This window comes from Salmo salar, chromosome 17 (assembly GCF_965601325.2).
Source record: "Salmo salar chromosome 17, fSalSal1, whole genome shotgun sequence".
NCBI lineage: Eukaryota > Metazoa > Chordata > Actinopteri > Salmoniformes > Salmonidae > Salmo > Salmo salar.
In genome coordinates this window covers 74,349,678-74,371,787 of record NC_138307.1, presented here as the reverse complement: position 1 = coordinate 74,371,787, position 22,110 = coordinate 74,349,678, and the positions used below count along the sequence as shown (strand labels likewise).

The 22,110-nt window shown below is 42.7% G+C and overlaps 1 protein-coding gene across 1 annotated transcript; it reads left to right on the top strand.

Annotated features, from left to right (window-relative positions):
• The first annotated feature begins 6,608 nt into the window (after positions 1-6,608).
• LOC106576595 (N-acylneuraminate cytidylyltransferase) lies at positions 6,609-21,884 on the top strand. Its single transcript, XM_045700149.2, has 8 exons — positions 6,609-7,126; positions 8,763-8,905; positions 11,195-11,350; positions 13,704-13,834; positions 16,013-16,107; positions 16,668-16,839; positions 18,053-18,218; positions 20,161-21,884. Exons 1-8 carry the CDS (start codon positions 6,906-6,908, stop codon positions 20,373-20,375), a joined length of 1,299 nt encoding a protein of 432 aa, XP_045556105.1. The 5' UTR covers positions 6,609-6,905; the 3' UTR covers positions 20,376-21,884.
• The last annotated feature ends 226 nt before the right edge of the window (positions 21,885-22,110 follow it).

Here is a 22,110-nt window from a genome sequence, read left to right as displayed (position 1 = left end):
ATCCTAGTGGGTTCTGTTGAGACTAATGTAGACCTTAATTGCAAAACACTGCGTTTTAATCAGGTATTTGGTGACATTTGAATACATTTAAGTACAGTTTTATCTAAAAATGCTAACTTTTTTGTTTGATTTTTATTATTTATCTGAAATTCACTGAGTAGGATGGTCCTCCCCTTCCTCATCTGAAAATCATCCACTTCTTATGAAGGGGAATATCAACTCAGAGTTTTTAGTTGTGATGGTTGTTTAGCAACAAAACCAATGTGTGTGCAATTATGGAGCAAAACAGACAGGTACATTTAGATTGTTGACAACATGTAAACTATATTTAGTCTCGAATGTTTATTGAAAACATAAATACATTTGCAAAACGAGGACTTGTCTCTCAAATTACAGTTGTTGGTTGGTTAGCTAGCTAGTGAATTTGAGCCATATTAGCATGTTTTTTTTTTTCTTTTGGAAAAGTTTTTATTATTGGATTTCCTTTAAAAACAGCTCATATATATTTTTGTACATCATGTTGTAACGGTTGTCGTCAGGAATAGAGGACCAAAACGCAGCAGGAATGTGGATGCTCATCTTGTATTTATTTTAAATTAAGAGAACGCACAAACAACAAAACAGTCTTGTCACACTCACACAGGCAAAACAAGAAACAGGCTCCCACAAACCCTTAACCAAACACATACCCATATATAGGACTCTCAATCAGAGGCAACTAGAAAACACCTGCCTCCAATTGAGAGTCCAACCCCAATAAACTAGACAAAGAAATACAAAAGACTAGAGACCACATAGAAATACAAACCTAGAACATAACCCCAAAACCCCGGAAATAATAAATCAAACACCCTACTACATAAAACACCACCCCGAACCACGTAAACAAAATACCCTCTGCCACGTCCTGACCAAACTACAATAACAAATAACCCTTATACTGGTCAGGACGTGACACATGTTATAAACACAAGAACGGTATAAAAGCATAAAACACAGCATTTGAATATTACATTTAAATTAGTTAAAAACGACATATTGTTAAAAACAATAGAAAGAACCATGAATAAAAGTACTTTTTCATGTAAAACATCCAATCTGTAAAAGCCATTTAAAATGTGTACAAATGATTTAACAAAAGTAAAACATTTCTAAGACATGAAAACATGTTCAAAAAGTCACTTTGTTAAAAAGCTGTCTTCGGTCCTTTGTACAGGAACGGGGTGAGTCCTTATCAAACTCGCCTCCTCCTGCTCTTCCGAATCAATAACCATCCTGTCTTTCGGGGCCCAGAGGAGATCCCTCCCCTAGGTACATCGCCCAAGGCGCCGCAGCGCTGTCAAGCCGTGGCCGCCGGGACCTTGGGTGTTGTGGGGGACCCTTCGCCTGGGGTCGAGGCCCCCTTTCTTCTGTACCACCCCAGGGCTTCCGTGGCTACCTTGGCCACTGCCTGAGGGGTTGCCTCTACTCGTTTTGCTACCAGCAGGTTGCGGGAGGACCACAGTGCATCCTTCAGACATGTGAGGGTGGGCCAGAACTTGGTGAAGGCCTTTGGTGGAATAGGCCTCCGGCCCACCCCATACAGCACGAGTTGGGGCGTTAAGTCCTCCCCTGCTGGCAGACATGGGGGGGGATCAGGAGGCCTGCTTCCTTCCACAGGTCCCTGGCGGCTCTGCACTCCCAGAGCAAGTGCCTCACTGACTCATCTTGGCCGCAGCCTGGTCGGGGGCACGCGGGTGTCTTTGCCATGCCCTGGGAGTGCATAACGGCCCTGACTGGGAGGATCTCGCGGGCAACCATCCAGGACCACCACCGCCATATTAGCATAATGTGACATCAGTCAAAACACCTCAAAAGAAGACATGGTATCAAGAACAAGATAAAACGAGCCACCTACGATTCCCCACATGACAGTTTCTTGTCATGGTTGTGAACTATCTGGTCATCCTGAATCACAACAACACCTGGCCTTCTGCCCCATTGAGGGAGTTCTATTAACTTGAGCCGCGGTGCACCGTTCTATGGCCCGTGGCCGTGAAGGGCAAAAGCGGTGTGGGAGGAGCGTGCTTCTCAAACCCAACAGTAATAGATCTGCTCCAGTCGGTCATGTTTCCTGAATCACAAATCACACCCTTCACCTCGGCCCTCCATTTGCGCTTTCACTATATGCATAAGTGTCCCAAAGCTGAGGGAGTGAAATTATGGAGGGTGTAGGGGCTAATTAGACCACATTCAGAACAATGAGCCAGATATTTCACTGGATGTATAAACGTTTGATCCCAATATAGTTTCCTGTTCCCAAAACAAACATATGTTATGAACAGAGTGGACTAAGTTTTGTAGATTTTACCCTTTGCCAAAGTTTTACAACATTGGGTTGTTTAGAAATAGTGCATGGGTGAATTGAGTTATTGCACACCTCACAGAGTATTTGTTCTCTAAAGGAAATATGCAAATGTTTGCTAGAATGCGCCAATAGGCTCTCGCTAGCTCGTGCTTGACTCAGCCCCCCTCCTTACCTGTTTTGCCCACTATGACTCATGTGTTCCCATTAAGAAAGGACAGGCTGTGGTCTATCTTGGGTTAGTTATACAAATCTTTGATTAGACCCTCCGATCACCACTTCCACCGATCCAGCAATGCTGCCAGCTTCAAAGCGAAGTGGAATCCAATGTGTTATTTTTTTTAGTGTGCACAATTTCACACAAAAGAATGGAGAGGTGTGCCTAATAAAATGTCCCGTGGATTTGTTTGTCGGATTCCGAGACTTGACACATGTAAAAGATGAGGATTATATCTTGTAAAACGACAGGGGGGATTTGTTCATTTGAATTTCATGCTTGTTTTATTATTTCAAATTGGAACATGAATTGACTCATTCAAGTAAGGATTGTGTCCCAAAGTTGATGGGTTTATAGAGCCCCACAGTGGGGCGGCAGGTAGCCTAGTGGTTAGAGCGTTGGGCCAGTAACCGAAAGGTTGCTAGATTGAATCCCTGAGCTGACAAGGTAAAAATCTGTAGTTCTGCCCAACAAGGCAGTTAACCCACTGTTCCTAGGCCATCATTGAAAATAAGAATTTGTTCTTAGCTGACTTGCCTAGTTAAATAAAATTCATACACCCATAAAACCTAGTGGTCAAACAGGGACATTTTTCTCATAGAGCATTTTTGAAACACTTAAAATAAGGGCTGTTTCGTGTAGGCTTACCCTGGCGTGAAGTTTTGATAACCATGCAAATCTCTCTCGGTCAAGGAGACTTTTATCAATATATTTGTATCGTTTTACTCTCAGATTCAAAAATGCCAATTAGCATCAAAGTAGACATCATGCAAGACTACAAATCCCTGCAGGCTCCTGCACGTCGTCTCTAGCTGACACCTTTGCTAACATGTATTGTGTCACTTTAAAACTTGCACAAGACAGTTCACTGCAGGACCGTCACCAGAGTTTCATAAAATTCGGGGCTGAGGGGTTTGTGGGTCCGAGAAAAAACTAGCCTTTTCTAAAAATCCTTTCCTGCAATTCTACATGACTGGAGACATTACAATAATATTTCTTTATACCACACAAATGATCGAAATGACAAACTACTCTGACATTTACAGACTGAGATCAACAAAACGAACGACCCATGTCTTAAATGCAACCAATAGCATAGGCCATTGAAAAGAGTAGATAGACAGATTTTACACATACAATGAGTAGAAAATTATTGTCCACCAACTTTCCAGTGGCACTCACCTATTCAAACAGATTTTTCCCGCAATTGTAATTTGAAATATTGTGAAATACCTTCTAGCTGCTGCATGTTGTTCATTGACAGCCACAACTCAACAATCATCTGTTTTATATTTGCTGTGCGAGATGCCCAATTGCAGGATTCCTGACTGTAGACTCGGCCTATGTGCTCATAATGTGACAAACAAAACACAATCTAAAGCAAAAAGCTTTTGATCCTCTGTGGCTAAATTATGCTGGTGTAGTATTTGCAATTATTTAATTTATTTATAGAGGAGTAATTATTTAATTTGGCAAATGTATTTAAATGTATCTCCAGCACTTCCAGCATCCCTTCCTGCAGCGATATGTTTTCTTCCAAGGCCAAATAAATAAAACACTTATTATTATTCATTCAACCGATTGTGGTCAGTAACCCCATATGAGGTTATTGTGTAGTTAGACCTACTGTTAAAATAATATTTAAAATAATAATCTATCAACAAGTAGCCTACAATTACGAGAATAAATTCAGTAAATCAATGAAGCCAATAGTGGTTTCAGCTATATTGTTATTGAAACGATGTAGGCCGTATGAGCTTTTAAAACAATAAAAACATATGTCAAATGACTTGAATAGCCTATGGTAAAAGTGTACAAATGTGTATTCGCATCAGTAGCCTAAGTGACTGAAATGCATCAGAAAAGTATTGGAAAGTTCAGGAAAACATCAGGGAAGCTTATCAGGTAGGCTATAGGCCTAATGTGTGTGTAGAGAAGATCTGCATTGCTTTAAATTGCGAGACTAATGATCATGAGCACTCACATCAACTTAGCTAACATTTCCAAGCCTAATTATAACCACATATCCAAAAGGAGATTCAGTGAAAACTAAAATCTGACATTGATTGATTTATCAAGATGAGTTTCCATGCTTGTCTCAAAGCAGCGAAATGACTGACCCAATCAAAATGGTGCTGGAGTTACCAGTTGACCACAGGCTTGACGTGTATTATAACCAGTGGTGTAGTGGTATTCTGTTAGGAGCCCTATTAAGCCATCCTTTCTGAATGAAAGTTTGTACCGGCATGAAGCCTATTGGTTAATTAGAATATACATACAATGCATCATCCAAATTGCATGATTGCCTATGCCTACACATACTGTAAGTGGCGAAAGGAACATTTTATATATTTTTTAATCCTAAAACACCAAATTAGGCCATTAGGCCTTATCATAAATTAGGCCATCATCAGTGTCAATCGTGAATGATAATTATTCACGTTTTACAGGTTAAATGTCCATGCTGCATGCAGCCAACCATTTAATCCCAATCAGTTTCATGGGGATATGCATTTTGATCTTCTTGAATGATGTAAGGGTGGCTAACTGGGCTAACTAATTGAATTTTAGAGCAGATGGAGTTAAACACAACCACAGCATGAGAAAAAAAACCATTTCAGCACAATCATCCTAGATTGTCATAAGGAATGACATGGTATTTTTTTATAACAGTAGCCTGACATTATCATGCTATTATATTCGGTTTGTTATGTAAAATACTAATTAATCTTTAAGTGATCTTGTGAGACATAGCACTGCACCAGCACCCCTGATTATAACGATTGGATGATATTGGAAGCTTCACCTAATCAAAGCTCGATGAACTAAGTGGTACAATTTCTTTTACACAATTGCAGCAGCAGAGCAAAAGATTTGGGACTGACCCAAAATCATTCTGGGCGTCCTGGTGATGTCCATGGTTCACAGAATTGTCGATTCGGCAGTCTCGTCCAGATCATCATGGCATTTGTAGTTCTTTATGATAGCCACATTACCAGCTAGCGTTAGCATTTCATTTTTGGGAGGTAAATACAGGCGACAATATTGATCAAAGTCACATTGTCCTAGAGAGATTTACACGGTTATTAAAATGTCATGCCAGGGTAAGCCTACATGAAACACAGCCCTTATTTTAAGTGTTTCTAAAATCCACTATGGGAAAGATGAACGGGGAAAATGATTGGAACCGTTTCCTTGTTTAACCGCTAGGTTTTATGACATCTTTACAGTTTAGTAATTTAGCAGACGCTCTTATCCAGAGCGACTTACAGTAGTGAATACATACATTTCATATTTTTTTTCTCGAACCCACAACCCTGGCGTTCCAAACACCATGCTCTACCAACTGAGCCACACGGGACATGACTCATACTGTGGTACTCTATTGATACCCTAGTTTCTCTCTGGGAGTTTAGTCAGCAACACGTGACAGTGGAGTGCCCTCAGAGTTTGTAGGGGTGAGGGCATGGTTTGGGATTTAACAGTATGTCAACAAGGCAGCATGGTGTATCGTGCAGAAACATACATCTCTTTTCCATAAAATATATGTTCGAATTCCCGAACCAATTTTCATTGGGAAGGCGGATTAAGCGTTTTTTTTTTTTTTTTTATCAAAAAGCAATGACTTTTGCATGTGAAAACATAATCCTTCTCATTCCCCCACGTGCTTTATCTAGTCTAGGCTACGTCACTCGTTTTGAGCGGATTTTGCCGCGTTCATATACTAATCGGAACTAGTTAACTCTGACAATTCCGATTTGCTACCTGGTTGTAGTTATACACCTGTCACGTTCAACCGTTTAACAAATCGGACATTTCAGAGTTTCCTTGTTCCGACTGGCACATGAACATGGCATTTGAACCTGGCTCACGCCCGGGAGGCAGCCCGGTTCCAAAATGAATGCAATCACGTTTTACTCAAGTAAACTCCTCCGACCTGGGAAACCCGGGTCAGATTATCGAATCCCCTCATTGAAGCGCGATCATCGTTTTCTTGACATTGTCACTTAAGCCGTTGCCAGAGTAAATTCAGTAAATAGTTCAATTGAAATGGTTACTATGGCAACAAAAGGAAGCGTTATTGAAATTACCTCAGAGTAAATATAGCAGGTCTACGCCTCTTTTTTTAACTATGTACATGTAACATTTGTAGGATTTCCTTCACACAGTGTAAGCCGTAGTAGGTCATGTAAACTAAGTACGTAGCTAGCTAGTTAAAGTGAGTTAGAACGCAAGAAGTTGCTAGATACTTCAAACGACTGCTATCCATCGCTACCGCTATTAGCTACATTGAGACTACCGCCACGTCTTGACAAGACTCTTGTCTGCCTACTGATCCTTTCAATGGCTGCTGCTAAAAAACGTACTATATCGGGCATCGAAGATGTGAGAGACAGAAAAGCAAAGGTTATCAAAGACAGCGGTGAGAAGAGACACATCGCAGCCCTGATCCTCGCGAGGGGAGGCAGTAAGGGGATCCCCCTGAAGAATATCAAAGTTCTCGCCGGTGTCCCCCTCATTGGATGGGTTCTGAGAGCTGCAGTGGACTCCAAACAGTTTGACAGGTAATTCAGTTCAATCTTTGGTCAAATGTATTTCTAATCTAGCTACGGTATATGGACTTGCTCTGACGCTTTTGTTAATAGTAACGTTAGTTAGCTGCACCAAATGCATGTTACAATCTTGTTTTGGGTACACTGATATTTTTGTGATAGTGATAGTCAACGTTGCATATGATGATGCATCTGTCATAACCAGGGGAGAAAGTACAGTAAGACTTGCCAAACGTCAATACACTTGTTGGTGTTTTGTGTAACAGATGTCTCTCTTTCCATTCACCACTGTTTGGAGGTTGGAAATATGTTGCGTGTGGATGGGATTGTAAAGGACCCCTTTGCATATGATTGTTTGACAATCAGATGCAAACATCATGGCTGGTTGTGTTTATGCCACAATAAAAGGTGATACATTTTAAAAGTCAAATGACAAATCTTTATGACTAGGCCCACAGAGATGCTATTGAATGAATAGAGATTCTAAATATAATTATATGATTAGGACCCACGGCCGGCACATCTAGAGCGGAAGTTTGACTAGGGCGGCATTTCCCGAGCTAAACTGACCAAGACGCACCCACAACAACACATAACACCTCACATTATTCTGCCCCAAAACAATGGTACTTTGCTATTCTATCACATTTAATTGAGCTTTTCACTTTCTGAAAAGAGAATATGATTAAACTCAGCCAGCTTTTAGGGAAGCAATTATGTTGTTGAGTTAAGCAACGGATGAGTTGCCGGCTGTTAAAGCTAACATTTTTCTTCTTCGTCGAGCCTCTGTCTGGATGGAAAGGTAACTTTTGAAACTGCCATGCTTAGATTCACAAGGCGTCTAATATTTAATGATTTGCAAACATTAACCGTTTCGTTGCAAACAAGACACTCTGGTTTGATATTGAAGAAATTTGGTAAGAATACCTATTCCTCTGTCCATTCTTCCTGGAAACTTCTATTTGCATTTCCACCTTTCTTTTGAAACTTTTTCAGTGACATTTTGTCTTGATTGCAAGGTGTTTTACCCCAATCAACGCACAAAGAAAAATAACAAAATAATTTAATAGAGACATTAGTGATTTTATCAGTGTAATCAGATTGAAAATATTAGGATATGTTATTGACATTATATAGCCTAGTAACCAGATGTGTTAAAATGAGTTTAATTTGTAGTGTAATAATGAATGGGGCCACTATTATGTTCTGTTCTACCGACTATTAGCTGAGAAAAAAACTGGCCTAAGGCCAAACCTATTGCCAACCCCTCCATTACACTATTCTAGTTTAGGGGGAAAGGAGGGGGACGGCAATTTTTTGTCTTGCCTAGGGCAGCAGAACGTCCAGAGCCGGTCCTGTTAGGCCCATACATTGTTTTAGTACACGCATGTTCACACATAGGAGGTTCCAAACGGGGAAGAAATGACATCTACTTTAACTCCTGGTCATAACTATACATTATTAACTGTTTGTTGTGTAAATATGTATACCCATGTCAGATTCTCATTGAGAGAGTTTGTCTGAAAGTTAGTGTACTGTCTCTGAATGAACCCCTGGTTTGGGCTTGGCCACACAAGACTGGATTGCACTGATGTAGCCTACTTGTTACAAAGCCTGAGGAATCAACTTCTTCCGTTCTTTCTCCCAGTGTGTGGGTATCAACTGACCATGATGACATTGAGAAGGTAGCGAAGGCATGGGGAGCTCAGGTTCACCGCAGGAGCCCAGAGGTGTCCAAAGACTCCTCCAGCTCTCTCGACACCATCCAGGAATTCGTCCGATTAAACCCAGGTAGGGGGTGAACGTCAAGTGTATTTCCTTGATTCCTCATGTCCTCTCTCCTTGCCTCCTTCTCAAAATGCATTAGAGGAGGAGATCTGAGTGGAGGAACCTTTGAGAAGGAGCCGAGGAGGGAGGCGTGAGGAATCAAGCTAGCTTGGCTAAGGCTCTGGGACAGTATGTATCAAGCATCTCAGAGTAGGAATACTGATCTGGGATCAGGTCCCCCCTGTCCATGTAGTCTTATTTGTTGTGATCTATGAGCTAAATCAGCACTCCAACTCCGAGACACGTGAACCATACGACCTCCAGGGCCGCAGAGCATGCTGCTGTTTTTCCTTCCTCCTTTTTAATCAGAACCTGAGGACACCAGTCTGGGAAACCAGGTGTGTGGTCTGACTCACCACTCTCCAGCCAATCAGTGACAGTTATTGTGCCCCCTGCACAGTTGTGCACCACTGATCTTGCTCACATGATAATTCTCACATGCTATTTTCTTTTAACCTCTATGGGCTAGCGTCCCACCTACTCAACAGCCAGTGTAATCCCGTGGCGCGATATTCAAATACCTCAAAAATGCAAAAAATTCAATTTTTCAAACATATGACTATTTTACACCATTTTAAAGACAAGACTCTCGTTAATCTAACCACACTGTCCGATTTCAAAAAGGCTTTACAACGAAAGCAAAACATTAGATTATGTCAGCAGAGTACCCAGCCAGAAATAATCAGACACCCATTTTTCAAGCTAGCATATAATGTCACATAAACCCAAACCACAGCTAAATGCAGCACTAACCTTTGATGATATTCATCAGATGACAACCCTAGGACATTATGTTATACAATACATGCATGTTTTGTTCAATCAAGTTCATATTTATATCAAAAACCAGCTTTTTACATTAGCATGTGACTAGCATGTGACTAGCATTCCCACCGAACACTGCCGGTGTATTGACTAAATTACTCACGATAAACGTTCACAAAAAACATAACAATTATTTTAAGAATTATAGATACAGAACTCCTTTATGCACTCGATATGTCCGATTTTAAAATAGCTTTTCGGTGAAAGCACATTTTGCAATATTCTAAGTAGATAGCCCGGCATCACAGGGCTAGCTATTTAGACACCCATCAAGTTTAGCACTCACCAAAGTCAGATTTACTATAAGAAAAATGTTATTACCTTTGCTGTTCTTCGTCAGAATGCACTCCCAGGACTTCTACTTCAATAACAAATGTTGGTTTGGTCCAAAATAATCCATTGTTATATCCAAATAGCGGCGTTTTGTTCGTGCGTTCAAGACACTATCCGAAAGGGTAAATAAGGGTGACGAGCATGGCGCATTTCGTGACAAAAAAATTCGAAGGATCTCAACCGCTGTTTAAAATCAATTTTTATGCCATTTTTCTCGTAAAAAAGCGATAATATTCCGACCGGGAAAGCGTGTATACGTACAAAGAGAGAGAAAATAAAAACATCTCGTGCCCTCGTGCACGAGCCTGAGTCTCAGAGTACTCTGACCGGCCACTATCCAAACGCGATAATGTGTTTCAGCCTGGGGCTGCCTCGATATCATTCAGCTTTTTCCCGGGCTCTGAGAGCCTATGGGAGCCGTAGGAAGTGTCACGTTACAGCAAAGATCCTCAGTCTTCAATAAAAAGAGCCAAGATGAACAACAACAGGCCACTTCCTGTTCAGAATCTTCTCAGGTTTTTGCCTGCCATATGAGTTCTATTATACTCACAGACACCATTCAAACAGTTTTAGAAACTTTAGGGTGTTTTCTATCCAAAGCCAATAATTATATGCATATTCTAGTTACTGGGCAGGAGTAGTAACCAGATTAAATCGGGTACGTTTTTTATCCGGCCGTGTCAATACTGCCCCCTAGCCCTAACAGGTTAATTCAATTTCTAATACCATAACCCTAATCCCAACCCTAGGAAAGTGTTGCATATCAATCAGTCAATCACATTTCTTTATAAAGCCCCTTTTTACGTCAGCAGAAGACACAAAGTGCTTATCCAGAAACCCAGGCTAAAACCCAAAAGAGTAAGCAATGCAGATGTAGAAGCACGTCTGGTATTAACAGAGTTTCAGGTGGTAGATTGATAGAGTGAGAGCGGCTATAGACAATCCATGAATAGGGGGCTATCCAAATGAAGTGGGACCTACTCCATAAATACAGATGTCAACAGTAACCATGTAGATTTATTCATGTCATATTATATGTGGCTACCTGATTAAATAATGGATAAATCAAATATATTTTGTGTTGTCCTCCTCCAGAGGTGGATGTGATCTGTCACATCCAGGCCACGTCTCCCTGCCTGCACCCCTTCCACCTGAAGGAGGCCCTGGAGATGATCACCAAGCAGGGCTTCACGTCCGTCTTCTCTGTGGTCCGACAACACCACTTCCGCTGGCAGGAGGTGAAGAAAGGAGGTACGGTATAGCCATGTGTTATGTTTAGGACCGTACACTTATTATCAGTTAGTTAACTGGAGAGGTTCCAACAAACTTAATGTACAGGTCTGTCAGGAGATCTGAAGGGTCAGTCCCTTCACTTGTCCTTTAAACTGCTGCACAAGTTTCCTAAGCATGACTAAGCAGACACAGATACAAGGAATTAGTATCAGGGTGGGAGAGTGTATCTAGTTCCTCTTCTGCTTGACCCGCACCCTGTGAACAAACCATAAGCACATCGCAACTTAATAACACAAAACAACAATTCTCATTGTCAGACAGTTTACAGAACATGCCAACCTTGAGAAAGAACACAATGTGTACAGCATATAACATTTTCCACTACACTGCCTGAGGAAAAACTGTCCCTCACTTTATAAGTAGGGTCAGGAGTTTGGCCTGACCATGTGACCAGAGGCAGGAAAACTCTAGTGCCCTAGATGTTTTGTGTTTGAAATCACCTACCCATCATATCTTGATGTAAGATGCTAATGTTCAATGATAAAGGATTGTGTTTATAAGAGCGTCTGCTAAATGACTAACATGTACAGTTGAAGTAGGAAGTTTACATACACTTACGTTGGAGTCATTAAAACAAATTTTTCAACCACTCCACAAATTTCTTGTTAACAAACTATAGTTTTGGCAAGTCGGTTAGGACATCTACTTTGTGCATGACACAAGTAATTTTTCCAACAATTGTTTACAGACAGATTATTTCACTTATAATTCACAATTCCAGTGAGTCAGAAGTTTACATACACTAAGTTGACTGCCTTTAAACAGCTTGGAAAATTCCAGAAAATTATGTCATGGCTTTAGAAACTTCTGATAGGCTAATGGACATAATTTGAGTCAATTGGAGGTGTACCTGTGGATGTATTTCAAGGCCTACCTTCAAACTCAGTGCCTCTTTGCTTGACGTCATGGGAAAATCAAAAGAAATCAGCCAAGACCTCAGAAAAAAAATGGTAGACCTCCACAAGTCTGGTTCATCCTTGGGAGGAATTTCCAAATGCCTGAAGGTACCACGTTCATCTGTACAAACTATAGTACGCAAGTATAAACACCATCGGACCATGCAGCCGTCATACCGCTCAGGAAGGAGACGCGTTCTGTCTCCTAGAGATGAACGTACTTTGGTGCGAAAAGTGCAAATAAATCCCAGAACAACAGCAAAGGACCTTGTGAAGATGCTGGAGGAAACAGGTACAAAAGTATCTATATTCACAGTAAAACGAGTCCTATATCGACATAACCTGAAAGGCCGCTCAGCAAGGAAGAAGTCACTGCTCCAAAACTGCCATAAAAAAGACAAACTATGGTTTGCAACTGCACATGGGGACAAAGATTGTACTTTTTGGAGAAATGTCTTCTGGTCTGATGAAACAAAAATAGAACTGTTTGGCCATAATGACCATCGTTATGTTTGGAGGAAAAAGGGGGAGGCTTGCAAGCCGAAGAATACCATCCCAACCGTGAAGCACAGGGGTGGCAGCATCAAGTTGTGGGGGTGCTTTGCTGCAGAAGGGACTGGTGCACTTCACAAAATAGATGGTATCACGAGGCAGGAAAATTATGTGGATATATTGAAGCAACACCTCAAGACATCAGTCAGGAAGTTAAAGCTTGGTCGTAAAGGGGTCTTCCAAATGGACAATGACCCCAAGCATACTTCCAAAGTTGTGTCAAAATGGCTTAAGGACAACAAAGTCAAGGTATTGGAGTGGCCATCACAAAGCCCTGATCTCAATCCCATAGAAAATTTGTAGGCAGAACTGAAAAGGCGTGTGCAAGCAAGGAGGCCTATAAACCTGACTCAGTTACACCAGTTCTGTCAGGAGGAATAGGCCGAAATTCACCCAACTTGTGGAAGGCTACCTGAAACGTTTGACCCAAGTTAAACAATTTAAAGGCAATGCTACCAGATACTAATTGAGTGTATGTAAACTTCTGACCCACTGGGAATGTGATGAAAGAAATAAAAGCTGAAATAAATCATTCTCTCTACTATTATTCTGACATTTCACATTCTTAAAATAAAGTGGTGATCCTAACTGAGCTAAAACATGGAATTTTTACCTGGATTAAATGTCAGGAATTGTGAAAAACTGAGTTTAAATGTATTTGGCTAAGGTGTATGTAAACTTCTGACTTCAACTGTAAATATAGTACCTTTCACAAGCACATTACATGGAAGTAACTCCATCCACCTCTAATCACTGTGTATCACAATAGAGAGATGAGGGGTGAGTTTTTCTCCTGACCAGGAAGTAGTCTGGTTTCTAGTTATGACCTATAACATTGATTATGTGTTCTCTCTCCTGTTCAGGTAGTGTAGCCACCCAGCCTCTGAACTTAGACCCGTCTAACAGGCCCCGGAGACAGGACTGGGATGGAGAGCTGTGTGAGAACGGATCTTTCTACATTTATACCAGAGCGACGACAGAGAGAGGCCTGCAGGTAACTGGCACAATACCCCATCAGGGCCCATAGTCACAAAGCGTTTCAGGATAGGAGTACTGGTCTAGGATCAGTTTTCCCTTTTCAATGAGCACTCAACACGCTGCGCCTTGGTCCCCTTTATACGACGCTGTTACAGAACTACTCATCAAGACTGGACTAAACAGTGTGGATCAGAGGACTGGACCTGGGAAGAGATCCTTGATGGGGCAGGACCTTGGACAAGGCCGGGGGAGTATCGCCGCCCGCAGGAGGAGATAGAGGCAGCGAGGGCGGAACGGCGATACTGGGAGGAACGGGCAAGAAAGCAACAGGAGCCCGAGAGGCAGCGGCAAAACATTCTTTGGGGGGGCACACGGGTAGATTGGCTAAGGCGGGTTTAAGACCTGAGCCAACTCCCAGTGCTTGCCGTGGGGAGCGAGTGACTGAACAAGCACCGTGTTATGCGGTGATGCGCACTCACAGCCCGGTGCGCTCGGTGCAAGCTCCTCACCGTTGTCGTGCTAAGGTTGGCACTCAGCCAGCAAGGAATATGCCTGCTCAGCATTCCTGCCCTCCAGTGCGCCTCCATAGCCTGTGCTTGCTCCACGTCCTGTGCTTGCTCCTCGCACTCTCCCTCCAGTGCGCCTCCATAGCCCAGTACGTCCTGTGCCTTCTCGCACTCTCCCTCCAGTGCGCCTCCATAGCCCAGTACGGCCGGTGCCTGCTCTGAGCACCCGGTCCTCAGTGCGTCTCTCCAGTCCGGTGAGACCTGTTCCAGCTCCATGAGTAAAGCCTCCAGTGATAATCTATGGTCCGAAGCCTGTAGAGATGATCCATGGCACGAAGCCTCCAGTGATAATCTATGGTCCGAAGCCTGTAGAGATGATCCATGGCACGAAGCCTCCAGAGGTAATCCATGGCCCGGAGCCTGTAGGGATAATCCATGGCAGGAAGCCTGTAGGGATTATCCATGGTCCGGAGCCTGTAGGGATAATCCATGGTAAGAAGCCTGTAGGGATAATCCATGGCCCGGAGCCTGTAGAGATGATCCATGGTACGAAGCCTCCAGTGATGATCCATGGCACGGAACCTGTATTGATGATCCATGGCATGGAGCCTGCAGCAACGGTCCCTAGTCCGGAACCTACAACGACGCTCTCCAGTCCGGAGCCTCCTGCGACGCTTCTCAGTCCGGAGCCTCCAGCGACGCTCCTCAGTCCGGAGCCTCCAGCGACTCTCCCCAGTCCGGAGCCTTCAGCGACGCTCCCCAGGTCCGGAGCCTCCAGCGACGCTCCCCAGGTCCGGAGCCTCCAGCGACGCTCCCCAGGTCCGGAGCCTCCAGCGACGCTCCCCAGGTCCGGAGCCTCCAGCGACGATCCCCAGGTCCGGAGCCTGGAGTCTTCAGCGGCGGTCCGCAGCCCGGAGTCTTCAGCGGCGGTCCGCAGCCCGGAGTCTTCAGCGACGATTCAGTTGGCGTTCCAAAGCCTCCGGCGATGATCCACGGTCTGGTTCCTCCGGACACACAGAAGCGGGGGGATAAGCGGGCGGTGGGGGTGCTACGCCCTGAACCGGAGCCGCCGCTAATTATAGATGCCCACCCGGGCCCTCCCCTATAGGTTCAGGTTTGCGGCCGGGAGTCCGCACCTTTGAGGAGGGGGTACTGTCACGCTCTGACCTAGGAGAGCTGTGTTTTCTCTGTTTAGTTAGGTCAGGGTGTGATAGGTGGGTGGGCATTCTATGTTTTGTTTTTCTATGTTTTGGCCAGGTATGGTTTCTAATCAGAGGCAGCTGTCTATCGTTTTCTCTGATTGGAAGTCATACTTAGGCAGCCTGTTTTTCCCTTTGTTTTCGTGGGTAGTTGTTTTCTGTTTTGTTTAAGGACCTGACAGAACTGTTGGCTGTTGTTTTGTTTTCTTTGTTTAAGTGTTTTCATTAAAAGTAAAGATGAGCACTCAACCCGCTGCGCCTTGGTCCCCTTTATACGACGCCCGTTACATGTGTATGTCTGTTGCTGGTGGTGAACCCTATTCCCCTCGGGATCAATAAAGTGTATTCATTCAGTGGATCTGAGCCTGACTAGAAACAACATACACACTGAGAGATGGAGTGATCTGTGATACTACTAGATATTCTATTGTCAACTGGTGTTGTTTTAAATGCTAATAGAAATGCCCTTTGTGTTGTTGTCTTTCTCAGGGGGGGAAGTGGGCTTACTATGAGATGCTGCCAGAGTACAGTGTGGATATTGATGTGGATATCGACTGGCCCGTGGCAGAACAGAGAGTACTGAGGTAGTCTGAAATCACTGACCTGGAGTTTCAATCTCTCTCTGTCTGTCTCTCTCTCTCTCTCTCTCTCTCGCTCTCTCTCTCTCTCTCTCTCTCTCTCTCTCTCTCTCTCTCTCGTAAAGTGTTTATTTGCATGCACTTGAAATATAATTAGATTTTGTGGTAAAGCAACACAATGAACAATGCTGTAACACAGAGGAGTGGTTGTCCAAATGTATTTCCCTGTGTGTTGTTTCTCTCCAGGTTTGGTTACTTTGGTCTGGACAAGCCTGAGGTGTATTTCCCTGTGTGTGTTGTTTCTCTCCAGGTTTGGTTACTTTGGTCTGGACAAGCCTGAGATGTATTTCCCTGTGTGTGTTGTTTCTCTCCAGGTTTGGTTACTTTGGTCTGGACAAGCCTGAGATGTATTTCCCTGTGTGTGTTGTTTCTCTCCAGGTTTGGTTACTTTGGTCTGGACAAGCCTGAGATGTATTTCCCTGTGTGTGTTGTTTCTCTCCAGGTTTGGTTACTTTGGTCTGGACAAGCCTGAGATGTATTTCCCTGTGTGTGTTGTACCTCTCCAGGTTTGGTTACTTTGGTCTGGACAAGCCTGAGGTGGTGCGTCTGCTGCTGTGTAAAGTCTCAGGCTGTCTGACTGACGGCCGCGTCCTCATCTCTGTCTCTGGAGAGGAGATGGTCTCAGTCAACACCAGAGATACTATGGGTATCCGCATGCTGCAGAGAGAGGGAGTGGAGGTACAGATACTGTACATACAGAACAAACACACTGCAGAGAGAGGGGGTGGAGGTACAGATACTGTACATACAGAACAAACACACTGCAGAGAGAGGGAGTGGAGGTACAGATACTGTACATACAGAACAAACACACTGCAGAGAGAGGGAGTGGAGGTACAGATACTGTACATACAGAACAAACACACTGCAGAGAGAGGGAGTGGAGGTACAGATACTGTACATACAGAACAAACACACTGCAGAGAGAGGGAGTGGAGGTACAGATACTGTACATACAGAACAAACACACTGCAGAGAGAGGGAGTGGAGGTACAGATACTGTACATACAGAATGTATAGAACAAACACACTGCAGAGAGAGGGAGTAGAGATACAAAGATAATGTGATGAATACTGGTGATTCATTCATTGTATTTTAAAAGATCACATTGGGAGCGGAAAACAGTGACAGACAGGTGTTACTTAATTTTTTTACGACTGCTACCACAAATTAATGTATTGTCTGTGTTGTAATGTCTATGTTGTATCGTTTATGTTGTATGGTCTATGTTGTAATGTCTATGTTGTAATAGGAATTTCCAGGTGAACAAAAAGGAGAGCAGTCATTGGTAAAGTCAATCAAAAATCATTCTGGTTTATTAAAGTTGCAACAGGGAGACAGACACCTCAAGCCCATAAGCAGAGAAAATGTATCTTGGGAGACAGACCCTTTCTATCCTAATCAGACAGCACCACATGTTCTGTAAACACCAGCCCAGAGGCTTGTGGGAAGACAAAACAAAAGGCAGTGACTTGTCCAGCTGCTACAGAATCAACCGAGTTCACACAATGTCAATACAATACAACAGTGAATAATCAGTGTCCTCAGACCTGGTACCTCCAGTCTGGTGTTAATCACTATCAACAGATAAGACAATAATCCATAACATTCACTATCAAGTCTAGTGACCATCAACCTGCACCTTGAATGTTACAAACAGAACACTGGGAATGATTTGTATTACAGAACTCTAAATACTGTATGTTAAACATTGTGTTAATCCCTCTGAACTGAATATGAACTTATATTTCCCCATTACACTCAGTCTGTACAATACATAGAAAATACACTACAAAACAGAGCTCACATAGAAAACAGAGCTCCCATACAAAACAGAGCTCCCATACAAAACACAGAGCATAAACATTTGTTTTATTCTGTCTCCTCCAGGTGATCTTGATCTCATCCAGTGAGGACCCTGTGACCAAGGCCCTGGCTGACAAGCTGTCCCAGAGGACAGGCTGCGAGGTCAGGCAGCTGGGCAAGGACATCCAGTGTGAGTTCAAAGCCATGATGGACGACAAGGATCTGGACTGGAAGGAGGTCGCCTATATGGGTAAACTCACTGTTCTTTTCAATAAACAATTTACTACTACTACTACTATTACTGCTACGACTACTACTGCTACTACTACTGCTACTACTGCTACTACTACTGCTACTACGACTACTACTACTACTATTACTGCTACGACTACTACTGCTACTACTACAACTACTACTGCTACTACTACTGCTACTACTACTACTACTACTGCTACTACTGCGACTACTGCTACTACTTCTACTACTACTACTAGTTAGTTATATAGCACAGTTTGAAATATAGTGGAATCTCAAGGTTCTTAACCTTCTATTCTGAGTAATACTTGTGCATTCATGTCAATCAAAACGTTTGAAGATCGTTTTATTTGGAGCCCTTCTGAGATGGAAATCAAATAAAATGTTATTTGTCACATGCGCCGAATACAACAGGTGTAACCTCACAGTGTTTACTCACAATGATTACTTACAAGCCCTAACCAACAATGCAGGTTAAAAAAAATTAAAATACCTAATGAATAAGACTACCTTATACACACAAATGTAAAGGGATGAATATGTACATATAAATATATGGATGAGTGGGCGTAACTGGAAAGACTGGTGGTAATCTTTGATGCCCGGATTCTGAACTCGCCACACAGAGATTGAGATGTTCCCGCCATTCCATTCAACACTAATGATGCGGATTGTTGGGCATGTGAAAACATTTGTGTTGATCTATCAAGGTTGAGATCGAAAGCTGCATTCATATCTGCCCCTATGACCAATTCGTACTCTGAAAGTGATATCAATTCTTTGGTAAGCCCAGCGAAAAAGCTGTCCTCAAAAACAGCGGGTGCATAGATAGACACAAATGCTAATTTCTTTCCATATATAGACGTGTAAATGTAAGCTAAGTAGCCTGAAGTATCCTTGCTAGTCTTTTCGATAACTAAAGTTATATTCTTTTTAATCAAAATAACCACGTCTTTGGACTTAGAGGCTCCACTAGTCGAAGCAACAACTTTATACACCTTATCCTGTAAGCGGTGGATGTCCCCTACTCAACAATGCAGTTCAAGAAAGAGTTAAGAAAATATTTACCAAATAAACTAAAGTTTAAAATTAACAAAATAACAATAACGAGGCTATATACAGGGGGTACAGGAGTCAATGTGCAGGGGTACAGGTTAGTCGAAGTAATTTGTACATGTAGGTAGGGGTGAAGTGACTATGCATAGATGATAAACAGCGAGTAACAGCAGTGTACAAAACAAATGGAGGGGGGTGTCAACGTAAATAATCTGGTTGCCATTTTATTAATTGTTCAGCAGTCTTATGGCTTGGAGGTGGAAGCTGTTAAGGATCCTTTTGGTCCTAGATTTGGTGCTCCGGTACCGCTTGCCGTGTGGTAGCAGAGAGAACAGTCTATAACTTGGGTGACTGGAGTCATTGACAATTTTTTGGCCTTTCCTCTTTCCTCTATTATATAGGTCCTGGATGGCAGGAAGCTTGGCTCCAGTGATGTACTGGGCCGTTCGCACTACCCTCTGTAGCACTTTAAGTTCAGATGCCGAGCAGTTGCCATACCAGGCGGTGATGCAACCGGTCATGGTGCTCTCGATGGTGCAGCTGTAGAACTTTTTGAGGATCTGGGGACCCATGCCAAATCTTTTCAGTCTGCTGAGGGGGTAAAGGTGTTGTCGTGCCCTCTTCACGACTGTCTTGGTGTGTTTGGACCATGATAGTTAGTTGGTGATGTGGACACCAAGGAACTTGATACTCTCGACCCGCTCTATTACAGCCCCGTCGATGTTAATGGGGGCCTGTTTGGCCGCCTTTTCCTGTAGTCCACGAGCAGCTCATTCTTAGAATACTTCCATAACCACCTTATGGACACTTAAATAGATTTAAAATAAAATTAAAACATATCTCACACCTCCATTTCATCCCTCCATCTCTCCTTCCTACAGGTAATGATGCACCAGATGTTGACTGTCTGAACCTGGCTGGGCTGAGTGCAGTACCCCGGGACGCCCCAGTGGTGGCGATCAACGCTGCTAAATACTCCTGCCACAGTGCTGCAGGCCTGGGGGCTGTGAGGGAGTTTTCTGAACACATCCTGCTGCTCAAGAAGAAGGCCAAGTCTCAGATGGAACAGGACCGCATCCACAGAAATACATTCTAAATGCTAGAATGTGTTCTAAAGTCACAGAGATCCATTCTAAACTCTAGAATGTGTTCTAAAGTCACAGAGATCCATTCTAAACTCTAGAATGTGTTCTAAAGTCACAGAAATACTTTCTAAACTCTAGAATGTGATATAAAGCGGTCATGGGCAAACTTTTTGGCTTGAGGGCCAAACAGATTTTTTGGGGACCGATTTGTTTGTCGAAATCAATTTCTGGGCCAGAAAAGGGGCAGTTATTTTAAAATATATAGGTCCATTATAATTTCTAGATACTTTCTATCTCGTTTTAGACCTTCATGACGAGAAGTGTTTTTTTTACCCAGAATAATAATTTCCCGGCAAAAAAACATTCTTATTCTAAACTTCACATGTAAACTGGAAGAGTTGCATTCTCAATTGCATACTCCTCGCACCCACTCTCCCTGTCTCCTTCTCTTCCCTCTGACATTCTCCAATGATTTTTGAGAAGGAGATGAGGAGAGAGGACTCGGGGAAAATGCAATTGAGAACATCCCCTTGTCATTCATTGTCATGTAAAAAAGGAGTTGACAAGAAAGCAGTAACAGGCTAACACTCAGGATATTGTATTCTAAACTACATTCTATCAATCAGACAAAGTGACAAAGCTTATTGTCATCTCTCTACTTTCTCTGGAGTTCTAGAAATAAGTATATTTACTCACTTTCATGTTCTTAGCTCAGGCTGATATGTTTTTTCCAGGTTGTCAGGTCAGTGTAGTTTGGGTTTTATAATCACTACATGTTGTGTTGACAAATACAGTATGTACTTTAATTGTCTTTGTTTTAATGAAATGAAGCATATACACTGAGTGTATAAAACATTATGAACACCTGCTCTCTTTTTGACAGACTGACCAGGTGAAAGCTATGATCCCTTATTGATGTCACTTGATAAATCCATCAGTGTAGATGAAGGGGAGGAAACAGGTAAAAACGTTTTTAAGCCTTGAGACATGGATTGTGTGTGTGTGCCTTTCAGAGGGTGAATGGGTAAGATAAAATATTTAAGTGCCCTTGAACAGGCTCTGGTAGTAGGTGCCAGGAGGACCGGTTTGTACTGAGAACTGCAACGCTGCTGGGTTTTTCACACTGAACCGTTTCCTGTGTGTATCTTGAATGGTCCATGAACACAACTGTGGGAAGCATTGGAGTCAAAATGGGCCAGAATCCCTGTAGAACGCCTTTGACTCCGTGTAGAGTCCATGTCCTGATGAATTGGGGGTGGGGGGTGGTAATATCTCTATATTAGGAAGGTGTTGTTAATGTTTTATACACTCAGTGAATGTGTATATATATATATGAGGCCTTTAATCAGATTGATTGTTTTTTAATGTATGTTCTTTATATGTGTTAGAATGTAGTAGGACATTGGTTTGAGTTGCTTTGACATTCTTGTTTTATGGTTTACTATTGTACTGTATTTTCCTGCAGTTTATTTGTTAAATGTTATATGATGTTCTCATAAATGAAAACAAAACTAGATAAATATATTGTGTCATGGAGTCATTATCTGATGGGACAGTTGACATACACCTTTTCACCATCAGAGGGTAGCCTAAAGCCTCAGTTGAAGGAAACCCATTGGACAGCCTAATGTCTCAGTTGAAGGAAACCCATTGGACAGCCTAACGTCTCAGTTGAAGGAAACCCATTGGACAGCCTAACGTCTCAGTTGAAGGAAACCCATTGGACAGCCTAACGTCTCAGTTGAA